The sequence below is a fragment of the Acanthopagrus latus genome, chromosome 18 (genome assembly GCF_904848185.1).
Source record: "Acanthopagrus latus isolate v.2019 chromosome 18, fAcaLat1.1, whole genome shotgun sequence".
Taxonomy (NCBI): Eukaryota; Metazoa; Chordata; class Actinopteri; order Spariformes; family Sparidae; genus Acanthopagrus; species Acanthopagrus latus.
This window is the reverse complement of record NC_051056.1, coordinates 15,147,295-15,165,017: the sequence shown is the minus strand read 5'-3', so window position 1 is coordinate 15,165,017 and position 17,723 is coordinate 15,147,295. Positions and strand designations below refer to the sequence as shown.

Here is a 17,723-nt window from a genome sequence, read left to right as displayed (position 1 = left end):
GCTGCTGTAGAGGCAGGCTGAAGGGATAGTGAATATAACTGACCCTCTACCTAGTTATTACTCTTTTTAGCAAAAAGAGGGGTTATCAGCAGCCGTAAATGGAAGAACAGATGCGGTCAAACAATAGCGTGAGCATCATATGGGTACAATATGGAGCCAATAATGTACTCAGTGGAGGGCAGAGATGAGGGGCGGAACAGTGCCGGCTTCCAGTGGAGGTGAAACCTTCATTAACACACAGCAGGACATCATGGGAAATACAGGACATCCCCAGAAGCAAATGGGAAGGAATGGGAGGGATGTTTCGGTCTGTCAGAGTGGCGGTCGTACTCTGATCTCTCTTGTAAGACATGTCCTGTGCCCCCAAAAATCTACGTTTATCCAAATGCTACTCATTATATGGAGTTTTACAGCAAGTTTAAGTGCTTCAAATGCAGTGTGGGTGTTTTTTTACTGTTATCATTACCAACGAGCTATGTGTATTAAAACTCATTAATAATTAATATTAAACTCAGGAGATTAATATTGACAATAAAGAGGAAGTTATAATACACACACCACAACTGTATACACAGACTGTTCTCAGAGGAAAGTACGGTCTGTGAACACTGTTTGAAGCTAGAAGGGTGACAGGGTCCGCCACAAGCAAACAAAGTAAAACAGTACGAAATGATGTCGTCCTTTAAGATCAGTTTGTTCATTCAGCTTATTCAGTCATGAAAACAAAGAGTTTGTATAATTTGTTTAGGCATAAAAAAAACTCAGTCAAGGAGGATCTTGCACCTCTAATTGAAACGTCTTCCCAATAAACTCAGTAGTTCTCCTGTAATGTCGCCAGAGTTCTCGGTCTAATTTAGTCACTATCTAAAGTGACATCTTTTGTGTAATGATATGATTACGCATGCTGTAATTTCTCACTTAATCTTGTTATTTACTGCTCCTAAAGATAGTGGCTGTGTCTTGTTAGACTCCCCCTCCTTCTCCCTCAGGCATGGGACCCCCTCACGAAGGTAATATCCATGCCATCACTCATTGAACTGAGACAGTGGCAGATTTATGACACGTCCAGCTGAGAGGAAGATTTTCTGGAGTTGCAGGGGGGGGTTGAGGCAGGAGGCAGATGAATGGCTCTTAAGACGCAGATAGGCCGGTGGGCGGAGTCGAGGCTCCTCTTAGAACTAATTACTTGCAAATTATAAGATTAGAAATTAACTCGCATGCTAAGGGAGGAATGCGAGTCCCGTCTATCCCCTGGGATCTCTCTCTGGGTCCACAGTGTAATATCTGGCCCACTTAAACGAAGTTCGGCCGCAGTGTGTGTCACACCTTGTGTCGACGCGTTTCCCCCTCGCGCGCTTTGATGCATTGTGAAACATTTGCATTGTGGGATGTTACAAAGACAAAGATGGGCTCTGTCCCGGATTATCGGGCCAAATAACTTGTAGCGGTGCAACTACTTCCTTAAATTGTCTTTGAACTGGCTCTTTGAATGAAATCAATACACGTTTGACATCAAAGTGGATCAGCGCTGGATCAACACCTCGGTTAGGTGCGAACTGCACCATGTTATCCGTGTAATCCTCTGCTGAGTGGATTCAGCCTATTCTTATTCTAATAGACGCTTGTGCGGCCTGTTTTAAAATCCGCTGACACTCACATTTATTAAGTAAAATAAAAGTGTGTATTTGTATTGTCTGAAATGAAACGCGACGTCAAGGGGTGTTTTATTTTGAAGGTTTATTTTACATTCATAAATAGACACTCAACTATTTATACAAGAAATACATGGAAAGGAATTACAAAAAAAAAGTGCAAACAGATATTTAAGCTCTTATTTAACAGACTGATATAAAACGTTCTTTATTTGGGTCCCCGGTGCCTCCGTCTGTGGCCGGGCCCATCACCGCCCTCCCTCCTGGCGCACACATGCTGCACTACAACCTGAGAGCAGTCCTCGCAGTTCACCGTGCAGCACCAGTGGAATTTGCAGTTGCAGCTGCTCACCACCTCCGTGCGCCTCTCCTCCACCCTCAGGCCGCATTCATGACACAACCTGCGGCAGCTTCGCCTCTCCCACTGCGTCAGACCGTCCCCGTGCTGCACGCACTCGCGGCCCTCGGTGCCGTACAGCCCCAGGCTGGTGTTCCTCCTGCAGTAGTCCGGGGAGTCCTCCAGGTAGATGAGCTCCGTCGGGGCGATGCTGCCGAACGCGTCCACGATGGCTCCTCGGTTGTCCGCGCTGTTCCCCGCCCGCATGCGCTTCTTGTCGATGTCCAGTTTCTGGGCTTGGCTGTGCTTGATCTTCAGGTAGTTGCCGATCTCTCTGAAATCTGACAGCTGCGTCCAGCACGTTTGCACGCTGCAGCTCTCGGACATGCCGTGGCATCTACAGATGCGCCTCATTGTTGCCTTCACAGCCTGTCGGAAAGCAGCAGGATGCTCAATATTGACGTCAAAATTTTACAATATCAGACGAATTCTTGTGGCGTGATAACAACTCACCATCCGCCCAGCTGCGTTGTTGTGCAGGTTGACAGCAGCCCTGGAGTCCTGTCCTGTCTCCTGCGCGTCCACGTACTGTTTGGAAATCCTTTCTCCGAAATCCACGTTGTCACTGCAGCCACCCCACAGCCAGCCACGACCGCCTGCACGCAAAATATCACTTGATCAGATGACTTTCTTAAAAAAAAAAAAAATATGACGCGTCATAACTCTAAATGCGTTCAGACTACTCGTTTTACATGTCCACGAGATATAAAATTGATATTGTTTTAAGGAATCCTCACCAATTTTTCCGTTGTTAGAGACATCACAGCCGCAGTTGTCGAGGTCTCCCAGGCTACAGTTCCTGGTCAGGGTGTACATGACCCCCGCTGCACTGATGGCGTGGACGAAGGAAGTCTCTCTGGTGGCTGATTGGATATTGACAATCAAATTCATTTCATATCCTCAAAAATAGACGCGTGAATATTTATGGGGCAAAATACTGCACCTGAATCTTAAAATGGCAAACAATCAAATGCAGTTCTGTTCAGAGTTCATAAAAATACACTAAACATAAATATGTAACAGATGGAGTCATCTTTATGTGTGGACTCTCATACAGACACTACAGTAAAATGTTCCCATATAGGTGCATCATATGGAAACAGCATCATATCCTGCGCGCATGACTTACGCACAGATGTACTTTTTCAGCTGTAAAGCAATCACAGTCTGCACCTACCCCGCCTCAGTCCTCTGAGCTGGGTTGCGCTGTCGGGACAGTTCCATCTGTCCCACGCAAACTGGCGCCTGCACTCCTCAGCCCCACTCAGCGCGCCCACCTGCACGCTCCTCGCATAGGTGAGATAGGCCTGCGGGAGAGGCAGCGTCAGTTTGTGGGCCTTTTAAAATCCTGGTTTTTAAAAACTCGATTTGTCCATGGTGATGCAAAGCAATGATCAGTATGTTTCTATTTACCTTTGGTCCCGTCATAAGAAAGTTACTTGCCACCCTAAGAAGAAGAAGATTTAGAATGAATAATGACGTCAGTTGTTTAGAAGTCTGATTGAGAATAACAAACAAACCGTATACATAGATCCCTTACCAAGCGTGTCCCGGACACATTTTGTATAAAAGAGGCAGGAGCCAAAATAATGAATGCACCATTCTCATCTCCACCTTTAGCCCCTCAGAGTAGAGTTGTAGTTGTTTTGGCCCCGTGTGCTGCAACTTTCTCTTTTATTTGGATAAAGAACAAATGGAACTCTTCTTCTTCTTTGTCTCCCGGGTCCCAGAAAGCTGATTGGTTGACGGATTCAGGAAACGCCTATATGCGCACTTCAAAGCGCGACAGTTTATTTTCTTCCCCAAGGCTCTATGACACCAGACACCAATATACAAATAACCTAATGAGAATGCATAGCTCCTGACGAATCAGACAGAGTCATGCATAGTGTAGAAAAATATTTATTAAGACTTTCAAATACAAAGTACACATAAAATATTAGACAACTTTCAGACTTCACAGAAGACAAACTCAACAAATTAGACCAAGATAAACGAGTGAGCGTGTGTGGAGAGTTTGGCCCCTCAAACCACGAAATCTGATTCGCGCGCAGAATCAAATCAGAAAGCTAAAGTGCATTAAAAGTCTCCGGGTGATGGAATAGTTTTGCGTCCATTAACATGATGTTAAAGTCACTGGGATGCTCCATCAGTGCCGGCGCCCGCGGTGCCTGCGCTTCGTTTTATTTTGCGGTTTCCTCCCGCCGTCTCTCCGCGCGCAGTAGTATTTGGTAACAACCTGCGTGCATCTGTCGCACTTCACCGTGCAGCACCAGTGGAATTTGCAGTTGCAGCTGCTGACGACCTCGATGCGCTTCTCCACCACCCTGAGGCCGCACTCGTAGCACAGCCTGCGGCAGCTCTTCCGCTCCCACTGAGACATGTTCTTGCTGCCCTTCAGACACTCGCGCCCCTCCGTGCCCTGGTACTCCAGGCTCTGGTTCTTGACGCAGTAATCCGGGGAGTCCTCCAAGTAAATGAGCTCCGTCCGAGCGATGCTCCGGAAAGTGTGCGCTATGGCTCCCCTGTTGTCCGCGCTGTTCCCGGCCCTCACCGGCCTCTTGTCCATCTCCAGTTTCTTCGCGTGTTCGTACTTCATCTTCAGGTAGTTGCCCACCTCTCTGAAGTCGGCCAGCTGCATCCAGCAGGTTTGGATGCTGCAGCTCCCAGACACTCCGTGGCACTTGCAGGCTCTCCTCATGGTAGCTTTGATTGCCTGTCAAAAGAGTAAGAAAGTGAGTTAGAAATGTAGTCGTTTCACTTCCTTCTTTTCGCATTGGAACACGTGAATGCCACTGTCAAAATACATTAAAATGACCCCTTTCCTGATCCGCGTCTGCCTTCATTTAAAAACATTATAAAATGATGAAAAAACCTTATATCTTACCAGTCTGCCAGCCTCATTGTTGTGCAGGTTGACTGCTGCGCGTGAATCGTGGCCACCTTCGAGCGCGTCCACAAACTGTTTGGAGATCTTCTCTCCAAACGCCACGTTGTCACTGCAGCCTCCCCAGATCCATCCTCTGCCACCTGCGGATTATAAAAATGTACATTGTTATTCAGTTCTAAAAGAAGTGATTCAGAAATAGACCAGGCGTGGAAATGGTGATGTACCTGTCTGTCCGATTCTGGAGTCATCGCAGCCGCAGTTGTCAAAGTCTCCCATGCTGCAGTTCTTGGTGAGCGTGTACATCACTCCGGCCGCGCTGATGGCGTGTACAAAAGAAGTCTCCCTTGTGGCTATAATAAGTGACAAAGAAAGCAAACCACCATGTAATTCTTTGCAATACAGTTTGGCACCATAGGGCAGCATTGCAATGTCGTGCGTAAAGGGCGCGTAAAGCGTGCGTAAATTCACAAGTTGATCCAAAAGCGCAAAACTATGGTATTTTATCAATGTGCCTTCTGTTTATGTTTTGTTGCGTCGCTATTCATGGAGCTCGGAGCACACAAGCAGCCACATCACCCGTTCTGTGTTGAAGAACTTTGCGAATCCATCCAAAGCTGGATGGAATTGAACTCGCCAACACTCCACTCAAATGCCGCGTATTATTCAGAAATATGGAAACAAGTTTTCCTACCCGATCGGAGGCCGTTGTGTGTGGATAACTGGAGCGTGTTCTCTGGGCAGTTCCACCTCTCCCACGCGAACTGGTGTTTACACTCGTGTATCCCGCTCTGTGCGCCCCTTTGCACGCTGCTGGCGTAGGTCAGAAAAGCCTTGGGGAGGAAACAAGGGCTGTGTTAAACAACGGGGAAGAGAACCTGTTCATGATGTTGAAAATCAGCTAATATATTTCATCTGGATGCCCCAGAGGAGGTTTTGACGCACAGTGCGTGCCCAGATAGACATGTATTTACCTTAGGTCCAGTCATGAGGAAGTTATTCACCGTCCTATAGGAAGAGAACAAGACAACCGAGTTAACTCCATGTAAATATAGAACCAGTATTTTTAAATTAATCTCACCGAAAGGAAGGAATAAGTGACATACCAAGCTGATGCAAAGTGAACACAGCAGCACATGGACATGACCATGAGGAGATCCAGAGGTCCCATAGCGGCTGTATTCCAAACGGAGACCCTGTATGTTCGTATCCTAGATATGAGAGCCGAGAGAAGAGGCAACTGAAGTCGTAGCCAGACTCCTGCGCTGATGATATTTATATGGTCTTGACCCTTTGATTGACAGATTCGTCCCGCAGGTAACGGTCCGCTGTGAAAACGCGTCAACGACGACATTGATTGCCGGGTCCTATTGACAAATAGGAGCCGTCGGCGCGTTATTGCACTTCAAAGACGTGACGCAGAGCTGAACAGCCCCTCATCCATTCATTCACCTGTCGTTCCCAGGCTTTAATCCCCACACACTTTCCCCACGAATTGAATCATATGCAGAGAATTAAATCAGTAGACATCATCTCAGATGATGAACAAAACTTAAACCAAATAAGCATTTCATTTTAAATATGCGTAAAGTTAAGGATATTAAAATAATGCCAGGAGACAAATAGGCGAACAACATTATGCGTAATAATGTTTATTACATTGATATAATACTATAAGTGATTTATTATCATGGGGTTTGAAGAGGCCACCAACGTAACTTGAACTAAGACACATGACATGACGTCCAGGTAACACAGTGCTGAATGGCGCCCTGAGGCCTCATGTGTAGTTGGAAACATTTGGGAAATGGCACCAGCGTCCCAGTGGGAAAGAATGTGACTACAAAGCCATAAAGTCTTTCAGGAGCTGATGGTATATAGTCATGTAAATACTTCCTCACACATCGGCGACATTGGCATCTTCGTGATAATAGGATAATAGATGTTTCCTTGGGAAACAACTCGGTGTGAAAACAGTCTGGGATTTGCACAAGCATTCCATGTTTCAACCAGTAAAATCGAGGGGATTATTGTTGATTATACTGACTTGAGGACTTTTGGCCAAAACAACAACAACAACAAAAAAAGATTAAATTTAATATTGATCACTCATTATTCAAATCTGGGATGATCTGTGTCCTATCGCGTTTAATTCGGCTGATCATCTTCCTTGATTTAACCTCCATAATCACTGCGGTCGTCAGCAAGTCATCAAGCCAAGTTTCTGCCATTACATGCTCATCCTGCGACTGGATGCGAGAGAAGTTAGTGATTAACATTACCGTTTTTAAAAAATGAAATCGCTCACACTTGTCAGATCCCCTCTTAAGCCACTCAGGATCCCTTAAAACAACAATTCACTCAGCGCTCCGGACAATGGGCGGAGGGCTGGGCGAGGCCCCGCGCACAGCGGCGGAGAGGTGGAGGTGAGGATAATCCCCACTAATTAGATATCGCCCACATTCACCGTGCGGGATGACTGAAACCTAGAGCCTCGCCGGGAAATAATACAGAGCGATTAAAATCAATCTGGGGCGCTTCATAATTTCGCCCTTGACTGAAGGCTCGTTCAACGAATTTAATGAGTTAATAACCCGCCAACAGCTGGGCGTGTTTCAGCGCGGCTGCCGGATGTCTTAAATGCATTAAAAATAAATCGAAACTCAAGGACAATTCACATGCGTTTTATTTAAAGTAATATATTCAATTTGTCTATCAATCAATGTCAATATAATGCAATCAATAAGAGGTTTGGTCACCTGTCAAATGTAGATTTTGATATTTGAGCTTGAACCTAATAACAGTTAATAAGAATCATAATCTTCATTATGGATAATGTTATTTATTGCACTTTCAATGATGTGTATTGCAGTTCACACCAAAGGAAACGGCCAGGACTCCGAATAACATGCAGCAAAAAAAATGCGCGTTAATTAAATAGTTCCAACAGACATTTCAGACACAGTAGAGCAGCTGACGGCTGATTTATGACCGTGTGAAGTGAGAGAAGTAGAGCCGTGGAGGCTCAGGAGGTGACGGGCTTGACAGGCCGAGGGGAGGGTGGCAGGACTGCTGACGCCAGCCGGAGACATCAGTCAGAGGGAGATTCTGGGCTGTGAACGACCATTGCAGGTAACAGAGAATCACCTGTACACAATGCATGACAGGCTCCATAAATAAGTCATGCCATCATTAATGCAGAAAAGTCAAAAATAGTGGAGGAATTAAATAGATTGAAACTGAAACCACTGGCTTTAGGAAATGTAATGTTTTCTTCAATACTATCAAATAATGTTTTTTTTTTTTTTTAATTTAAAATGCTTCTCAGTCAAATGTTTATATAATTCATAATGGTCCAAATGTATTTCTACATTGTTGTTTGAAAAAAAATAAAAATTAGAACCAATGCCCGCCCCCCTGGCCTTTCAGCTAATCACATTCCTCCAGCCTCCATCCTACAGTTAGCAGTCTTGTTCTTGTTAGCTGTATGCATCTGCTGATATTCACTAAATGATGAGAAGTAAGGCTGTGGATAATGATGAGCTCTATTATTCATTTATCTGTCGATTACATGACTTGATGATTATTTTTAAAAATGAAACATTAAAATATTGAACAGTCCCCTTCAGAAATGTCCAGAGTTCAAGGCAGGGCCTACAACAAACTTCACAAAAACTCCCAGCAAATACTCACATCTGTGAAGCTGGAATCACTACACTTTGTTTTATGTTTTGTTGAATCAGATTTGTTGCCAGTTAATATTCTGGCCAGTAACAAAGTTGGCTCGCCAGGCTAGCTCGCAATGCCAGTTGCATTTTCAGCTGATTGAAAACACAGGACTAAACAAGTCATAATAGAGAACTGACTGTCATTAAGTTGTTTATTTCAAAGTTTTGCTGATAATGTATTCATGTGTTTGTTGAGTTTAAAATGAAAATAGTTATAAGGTCAATATTCGCTACTGCTATTGGCCTATCACAGATATATCCCTGTTTGCATAAATGTTCTCCTAAATGCACCGATAGATATTTTTTTTAGGAGATTAGAATGCAGAAAAAGATGCTTTGGGTGATTTATCAGTCTGTTTGTTTCAGTGCACAGTTTAGACACTGGGTGCATTGTTAAAGGAGCAATATGTAATAACTTTAGTTAGTTTTGAATGTTTTCAGCTAAAGTCATCAACAGAATGTTGAATAAATTGCAGTTGTGACATTACGATCCCCATGTATTCTGTCGTAGAGATATATACTGAAGTTAACACGCTAACCAGCAAGCCTGGATCTGGCTCAAAGCTCCTGTGCTCGCAGTGCAAACACTAACACCCCCCTGGTCCCTTCTCTCCCAGCCTGAACTGCTATCTGTGCGGCTAACTGTGTAAACCAGCTATGAGCAACTACAGTCAGCAGCAGTTAAAAATGTTGTTTTATATCAGTCAATATATTGAAATCTGCATCTTTCACACTCTAATATCAGTATCTCCCTCTGTTTCAAAAATCAATTGTCAGTTGTGCTCTTTTATTAGCCACTTTGCATACAGTGTTATGACGGTATTGTACGGTTAAGCTTTCTTCTTAAATGACCAGTTCAATGAAATATGCTCAATCATTGCGGCTGTTTTTGCATTTCACTTTGTTTACATCTTGAAAATATGATGACACCATACGTTGATGTAGGATAATTCAAATTACATCGACACAGAGACACTGAGTGTGCATTCAGATACTGTGTGAGGTGTGGTTACTGCAGTACTTTACTTACTGTGCAGGCATCTAATGCGTATTTTATTCAGTGGCTGAGTGTGATCAGTCCGCACCTCATGGGTTCATGTGTGAGCATGTGGACGTAAAGAAGACAGCAATATGTACAAGCCTGACTGGTTTCACGTCTTCATATTTATTTCATAAAGAAAAGTAAAAAGTTTATTAAGAAAACATCCCACATGATTAGACTCCCATGGATGTCGACCCCTGCCCCCCCTCCCGCCCCGCCCCACCTCCCCGTAGCCTGGATGCCTGCCTGTCTTTCTGTGCTACATCACTACACCACTCCCCAGTTTGGCAATATTGGAGACATGCTAGCTACAGGCTAACAGTGCGAGACAGGCACCCAGGCTAAAGTTTTTTTTTTCCACCAGAGTGGTAAGAGAACCCCCATGTGAGGATACCATGAACATTTACGGCACCCCAGGGAGCTCAAGAGCACCCTTATCTGAAGACAAAGTAAGAGATTGAAATACTGTGATAATCAAAAGAAAGTGCTTTTTGCTGTGGCATCTCAGCTTCTTTTTCTTCATGTGCTCAGAAGTCAAGGTGTGGCATCGCCTTTCCTCTCTTGCTCTATGGCTGGTGGCGGGGGGAGAGAAAAGAAGAAGACAGTTTAGATCAGCAGGCGTGTGTGTGGTGAATACATAAAGGGGTATGCTGTGTACTGATGATGTGCTGATGCTGCAGCAATTTAGATTTTTTTTTTTTTTGCTGCTCTGCCTGCTCAGCATGTAGTCTTTTGTCAGCACTTGGAAGTGATGAGCGATGACGGACAGGGAAATTGTTGCGGGGGGGATCAAGGCTTCATACACATACTGTAGACTTGAGGGACACTCACTCTCTTTGGTGGGCAGAGGGTTTTTCTCTTTTGTCTCTGTCTTCTTCAGCTTTGTCTTGTCGAAACGGGCGATCTCGGTCATGTCAGGCTTGTCAGACATTTTGGCTGTGAAGAGAAAAAAAAAAAAGAGCCCACCTGAGCGCGCATGTTTGACCTTTCTTGTCAGCCATCATACTGGTAATGCAGCAAGACGGACACTCATGCAGCAGCACTCATACTGTACAGGACGTGTTCAAGAGCAAACGTGTGCAGCAAATATTTGACAAGTAAAACAAAAGCTGTCAGAAATCTTAATGGCTTTGTCCGCCCATCTTAAATAACCGACTGCACATAAAGGGAGTGGCTACTCCATGTGCAGCTCAGACACGTCCACATGCATGCCTGTGAGTGGTGGCCGCCTCCCACACATCCTCTGTCTCCATATTCTCCTTCACAGAACGCCTGTGTAGCTAGCATGTGCCTATTTTTACCCATCTGTCTGTTCTTTCCTTTGTCTCTTCTTTTCCCTCTCCGAGGTCTTTGTTCTCTCCCTCTGCATCCTCTGTTTCTCTCTCTCTCTCTCTCTCTCTCTGTCTCTCTCTCTATCTCTCTCCCTCTCTCTCTCTTTCTCTGCATCCACCCCTGCAGCCTCGTGGATGGAGGCTCCACAGGCTCCACTGCAGTCATATTCCTGACCTAGCCTCAGGTCTGACTAATCGGTCTTTCACAGTCCGGCCCTGTCACGCCTATTTGGGCTTCTCCTGCTGTAATGTGACAGGGCCACCAGCCTACAGCCAGTCCTTTGTAAACCAAGCTGCTGTGAAATTATTCCCACTGGTCCGAATTTGAATGGGGCCTAATAAAAAAAAAAAAAAAGCTCCGGCATAGAAATAGACATGCTGGGCACGTGGCCAGAATTTTAAACATGTCAGTTCCTTGAAACAACGCAATCGTTGCTCCACCACCCTCAGCGGCAAATGGTGTCCACATCCTGCCAGGTCTTGATATTAGCAGCAGCATTAGTCATAATCTCTCCTTTTTCAAGTCATCAGTAAACCTGATCATTCGCACATTTGCTCTATTGTTCCCTCATCATCACCACCGCCACCATCATAATCATCCTCAACATCCCTCTTTTACATTATTTCACAGCTGCCATCAGCAGCCAGCTTCTCCTCATCCAGCCACACCCCAATCCTTTGTTTGTTTCTTGTTAAAAAAAAAGAAAAAAAAAAAAGAACCAGAAAGGAGACACACGGCACATAAAGAGACATGAAGAAAACGCCCAAGGAGAGATTGTTAGTTTCTTACCGGTGTTCCACGCAGCAGTGGGGCTAAAATCCACCAGCGGAGAGAACAGGGAGGGATAGAGACACAGAGATGGAGAAGGGAGAGCGATGCGGAAGCTGAGTGAATCTGCCGGTGTGTGCACGCCCGCCTGCATCCAGGGTGTGGGTATAAGAGGGAGGGAGGGGGAGAGAGAGAGAGACAAGGGGAGAGAGAGAGAGCTTGGTCAGCCTTCTTCCACGTCATCAATATTAATGCTCCCCAGGGAAAAAGACTAGAGGAAACCAGCCGCTGATGGGAAACAGCTGTGCTCTTAAGCTCATCTGTGATTGATTCCTTTAATTATTTACTTGTAAATTGTGGGTTCTAGATTGTAATATACAGTGATTGTGCCGAGAAAGTCTGCATGAGATGGCAGAAAGAGGATTTTAGCTGCTTTTTGATGGTCTTTATGGCAATTTACATGTTCTGTGACTACTTCTCTTTAATATTCATCGCATGCTGACAATGTGTGACAGTTACTCGTATTTCGAAATTGCACTAAGTCACTAGTTTATTTTTTATACTGCAGGGACATATTTTCAATTACTTATTTTGTATGGGTTGTTTATTTTTAGAGGGACGAGTGTATGACATGGACCAGTGTCACATGCCGCTTCGTTTATAGCCTGAGCAAGTTTGCCGTGTGTTTTTAGATGTGCCTTTTATACACATATACAAAACTCACAAGGAAGTCCACACAAAACAGCATTAAAAAAAAACAAAAAACCCTCACCAATAAATTGTAAACCAAACTGCTTGAATACCAAAAACTCAACAAGAAATTCTGTACAAAACAGCAAAATTACGGAATGTTATGGAATTTAACAAAGAAATATGTACAAAATAGCACAAATATACAGAAGTCATCAAGACAATATGTGCAAAACAACATAAACAATACTCAACAATACTCACTAACAAGACGTATATACAAGCAAAACAGCAAAAATGTAAAAAAAAAATGAATTTATATCTACTCTGAAATTCTTCTATCCTGCTAAAATTGACATTTAATACTGAAATTGTTACAAATATTTATAGAACGGTGATGAGAATGGCAGTTGATACCCTTTGCTGCACTAAGCCAAAGCCCTGTAGAAAAAACGAACTCTATTTATATGTGTAAGAGTTTATTTTTATAGGGTTAAGTATTTATCAGGGCCCACTTCCACATGCCACAACAATTATAGCCTAAGCTAGTCTGCAGTGCCTTTCCTTACAAGGGCCTTTACTCAAAACACTAAACTCAGTGCTCAATATTACCGACAAAACAGCAAAACACACACAAAACTTTTTATTTTAACAAAAATCCACAACAAAAACACATCAAAATCATGTGTTATTTTTATTTATTATACACAATTAGATCTGTTTCAATCAATTCTATAATTTTTCAAAAGTAACTTCTCATATCTGCTTTTGCTCTTAGCTTAGCTCCAGTAAACTACATATTTATGAATATTCTAAACAAGGAATTTACATTTTCTAGCTATTCTCTGGCACTTTACAGGCAAAATAATTAACTGATTAATCCAGAAAACAATCAGCAGATACAATGATGTGGAAAATAATAAAATAAGTTGTAGCCCTACACATGAACACACAGTTTATCATTAACTTATAACCATCAGAGCTATGATTTACTGTATGCTTGGTTCTCACATGATTTGTCATATCCTCTATTTTGCGCCTGATCAAGCTGTTACTGATTACATCATACTCTGATAAAGCCGTCGTGTGTCAAGCTCTTGGCCCTCTGCTGACATCATGAAACCTGCTGGTCTTCCCTCTTTAATCTTCCCAGGGGCAAGTTACAGCCTGCTGATGCAGCCGCCGAGGACATTCATCTCCGAGCAGGCAGCTCATCTCGGAATAGCACAGTGACGATGAGTCAACATGACCCCAACCCTTGAAATGATACAGTGAGCCGAGCAAGCGGGTGTCCATTATGTTCTGGTAAGCGCTGTGTTAATGTGTGACATCATATTACAGGATGACTTTGGGTTTTACTGGCTCACAATGAGGTCATAAATACCTGCGAGGGCTCTGTGAGGGAGCTGCAGCATCACCTGCTGGATTAAGTGTGGAAGTGCTTCGAGAGCCACTGTGCCATGTGGTCTCCACACATTTTAATAAGCAAAATGAACTTTGCTTGCAATGAAGGTTGCTGAACAGGATGCCTAGTAATCCAGACTACGTGATGGCCTCATGGAGCTAATGATGTTCACCTGCTCCTCAGGTCATTTACTGATTCAACCCTTCAGACGTGTGCTTCTATTGAGTTGCCTGTTTCCTTGTGATGCCGTGTCTTGGTGCGAAGGTGTTTGACCTTTTCTAAATTTGCCTGAGCCCCCCTATTAACCTTCCTCCTTGAAATGTTATCATATCTGAGGCTTGGACACAAGATGAACGCTGACAAAGGTCAGACCTAACAACCAAACGACCTGTCAGAGGAGCCAGACAGACCGCTGCTTGTTGGCGGATGGTATTGGGGCGCTAAACCTTTTCCTGGGATCAAGTCTGTCAACATGCTGCCTGTGAGTGTTCAGAGGAATGAATGTTGATTGCACTCTGAGGTTATGCATAGTGAGAGCCAGGAGATGGCAGCACCACACAGTTGAAGACAGAAAGATAGATCAATAGATAGATAGTTATTTGATCTCACTGTACTTTATTTAAGAGAACATATAGGAAGTGTTTAGTGCACAGTCATGCTCACGTATGATGTCAACACAGGATGGCAGCACAGCACCATCTAACTTCTTTCTGAACAGTCTATGAGGGGCCACCAGGGTGCACTCGTCCCTCAACACTCGAAACCCGCCCACCATAACAGCTTGCAACAGCTTGAGTCCTAATGTTACTAATGTGTTTGAAAAAACCCTTCACACATTCCCAAACACTGTTTCTTCCAAACTTGCCTGTTAATGGCAAACACAGCTTCAAGCCGGTTAGCTCGCTGCTTTAGCATGACACCTAAGAGATAACAGGAAGCGGTTCAAATGAGAAGTGATTGTCAATTCAGCAGCGAAGCAACGTCTACTGTTGTGAATTTGCATGATTTGTTGGAAGGGAATGTTTAAAGAAGACCTTTTTAGTCTGTGTTGATTTGAATGGTCATTTAAGATGGACTTGTGAATAAGTTAACATGAGGTTGATGCAGTGAGAGGCAGAAGGCCGTATCATCTGTTTTCACTACACCTAGTCAGTTTTGCAGGGAGACTGTTCACTTAGGGTTTTTTTTAGTATTATTTGTCACAGTGAAAAATCTCATCCTCTTTTTGATATTACACCATTCACACTTCTTCCACACTTGTTTTTAACAATGCTAGCAGTGTGGCTCTGTAGATGGCAACATTAGTCTGTTGATCCACTACTTTAGCCAAAATTTTAAAAAAATGGACAGAGTGGTATAAAATCTTGTACAAATAAGCAAGGACATGGGAAGTAAGGGTGCTGAGGGGGCTGCAGCACCCCTTAAAACAAGGCATTATAAAAACTATCAATTGTCCACGTGATATAAAAACCTTTTTGATTATAATTCATCCTACTTAACAGTTGTCTGGTTAGGAGATCTTCACTCCTGTCCTGAACTGGACACCATGTTTTTTTCACACAAGGCAAGAAATGTCTTCATGTATAAACATTTGCCGAACTAACAAGAATAACCAAATAATCAAGACTTTGTCATAGACAGCTTCTCACAAAGTTTAGGTTTCTCCAAACTCATCAACTCACAGAACTGGGAGATTTATAAAGGAGTCTGCAGAATATTTCTTCCTGTTCATCTCTCTGCTGTCGTCGTCAACAGTTGGTGTGGCTGCTTTTACCTACAGTATGCTGGTGTTTACGTCTGCTGTTATCAAAAACATTTTGTTCATAACTATTAAATACCAATAATCCGACCATCCAGATGAAGTATAACTAACTCTCCTCCTCACTGGGGAGGTCCAAACAGTCAGGTTGGATGGTCAGAAGACATGGTGGGCTGTGATGGTCTCAAAGTCTGCTCTTCATCCAAATAGGTGTTGCAAAGCTAATGCTCTAAAGAACTTTAGCTCTACTTTGGTCTAAATAGCTAATATTAGCATGCTAAACAATGGTAGCGAACATGGTTAACCTGATATCTGCTAGGCATGTTGTTGCAGCAGTGTCATTGCCCGTATACCAGCATGCGGATGTTAGCATTAAGCTAAAGCATCACAAGGGCTGAATGATATTTAGCATATTCCAATTTTTTGACAGGCCATCTCTGCAGCACTACAATACTATCGCTATGTTATGTATTTTAACTTCATTTGTGCATTTGGGGTTTGGCAGTATTGCAATTTTGATAACGTTTCAGTTAACAGAGCAGCCCAAAGCACCACTTTGCTTAAGCACTGCCCCACAGAGTCATTAGCATGAATGTAGACCCTCTTTGTCTTGTTTTATTACCATGAACAGTCCACTCTCCTCCTTCCAGGTCCCTTCATTCTCGTGTTTTTATGGGCTGCTTCTTGTGTCAGCCGGCCTCAGCTGTGTCTCATGAAGTGTGGGTAAGGCAGAGTCCACACTCTTAAGACACAGACGCTCGCACGTAAACATTTGCACACTTGCATTTCCCCTCGTCCAAGTTAATGGAAGATGATATTAAGTGTCGTCAGTGAATGAAGCGTAATTACCAGCCGCAATCACACATATTAAATCCTGCCAGTCACTTTTATCAGCCTTAAATCGGCAGAGCGAACTCTAATATGCAGAGGCAGAAAATAATCTTTCAACTTTGTCAGCCATTGTAAGAGCGCTGAGTTGTCTTTCAAACAAATCAGATCTCTCCGCCTTCAGAGGGGAATTAGGTGTTTCAACAAAATGGAGCTATAGTGCCGACGCACCAGAATGGAGTGTGTTTCTGGAGAGTTGTGGGGAGCGCAGGATGGATTAGGACAGTGCAGGATCAGTAAGACCAGATAAACACGCTGCCTCAGCTCATGATCTCCACGACTAATGATGCAGTGTTTGATTGCCGCCCCGTGTTCCATCACCCGGCCAATGAGCTGAGAGTATCTCGGTGTGGAGGAGTTATCTCACCTAGCCAGCTGGAGGACAGTGACAGAGATGAAAAGAGGAGAAGGAACACAGTGCAGAGGGAGGAGAGGAGATGGAGACAGAGATGAGGGCTTAGGAACCGAGAGAGAGGAAAAGACAGATGGAAGATTGCAGTGCTGCTGTAAACGCAAAACACCTTCGTATTATAAGGTATCACCGAATTTGACACCCATCATTGTCGATGTGTCTTCACGTTGTTGTAAGCGGCATTTGTGTGCGCATCACATAATTCCTCTCGAAACATCTATACTTCTAGGGTGAGCTTAAGCTTTGTTTGCAAGGCTTACCGTTTCAAAGTAAATATCCTCTGTGCATCTTCTCTCTTTAAGCATCCCTCCCCTCGTAGAGATTCCTCTACTTTCTCTCAGGGACGACTGCATTACATCAAGGATGCAACTGAAGGCTCAGATGGATTAAGCAAATGATAAATCCTTTAAATCCATGCGTCAGTAAATTAGACGAACAAATGTGTGACAACACAAACAAATTTACTCATTTGTGAAAAGCGGTTTTGAAAGAATCATCTCATGCCTTAAGGGACACAAAATCGAGTGCGTCTGAAAGTTGTTAATAGCCGGCAATTAAAATAACAATTAGTGCCTCAGTGTTGTTGTACGCAGACGCAGCCCCGTTTTTCTCCTCTGTATGGATTTCTTAACCACAGTAAATTAAAAGTGAGTGTTTCAGTTTCTCCCCAGTTGCACACTGACTGCTTCCTTCTGTAGTTTCTCTGATTTTTTCTTAATGCGGTGTGTGTGACGAGACTGTGCCTGCCTCAAGATTGATCTCT

The 17,723-nt window shown here is 43.7% G+C and overlaps 3 protein-coding genes across 4 annotated transcripts; all 3 read right to left on the bottom strand.

Annotated features, from left to right (window-relative positions):
• Positions 1 to 1,730: 1,730 nt before the first annotated feature.
• On the bottom strand, positions 1,731 to 3,715 carry LOC119007789 (protein Wnt-8-like). The gene is made up of 6 exons (XM_037077687.1): positions 3,590 to 3,715; positions 3,463 to 3,496; positions 3,227 to 3,356; positions 2,787 to 2,912; positions 2,503 to 2,645; positions 1,731 to 2,418 (listed from the first exon to the last, which is right to left on the bottom strand). The coding sequence occupies exons 1-6, from the start codon at positions 3,655 to 3,657 to the stop codon at positions 1,861 to 1,863; spliced, it is 1,059 nt and encodes a 352-aa protein (XP_036933582.1). The 5' UTR covers positions 3,658 to 3,715; the 3' UTR covers positions 1,731 to 1,860.
• Positions 3,716 to 3,854: 139 nt separating this feature from the next.
• On the bottom strand, positions 3,855 to 7,264 carry LOC119007788 (protein Wnt-8a-like). The gene is made up of 6 exons (XM_037077686.1): positions 6,043 to 7,264; positions 5,911 to 5,944; positions 5,631 to 5,769; positions 5,164 to 5,289; positions 4,937 to 5,079; positions 3,855 to 4,765 (listed from the first exon to the last, which is right to left on the bottom strand). The coding sequence occupies exons 1-6, from the start codon at positions 6,288 to 6,290 to the stop codon at positions 4,199 to 4,201; spliced, it is 1,257 nt and encodes a 418-aa protein (XP_036933581.1). The 5' UTR covers positions 6,291 to 7,264; the 3' UTR covers positions 3,855 to 4,198.
• Positions 7,265 to 9,968: 2,704 nt separating this feature from the next.
• Positions 9,969 to 16,881, bottom strand: tmsb2 (thymosin beta 2). Of its 2 annotated transcripts, none has more exons than XM_037077688.1 (4): positions 16,720 to 16,881; positions 11,828 to 11,954; positions 10,538 to 10,642; positions 9,969 to 10,278 (listed from the first exon to the last, which is right to left on the bottom strand). In XM_037077688.1, exons 1-4 carry the CDS (start codon positions 16,864 to 16,866, stop codon positions 10,241 to 10,243), a joined length of 417 nt encoding a protein of 138 aa, XP_036933583.1. In that variant the 5' UTR covers positions 16,867 to 16,881; the 3' UTR covers positions 9,969 to 10,240. The 2 variants fall into 2 exon arrangements, with proteins under 2 accessions (XP_036933583.1, XP_036933584.1); XM_037077689.1 differs by lacking the exon at positions 16,720 to 16,881 and adding an exon at positions 16,283 to 16,301.
• Positions 16,882 to 17,723: the final 842 nt, after the last annotated feature.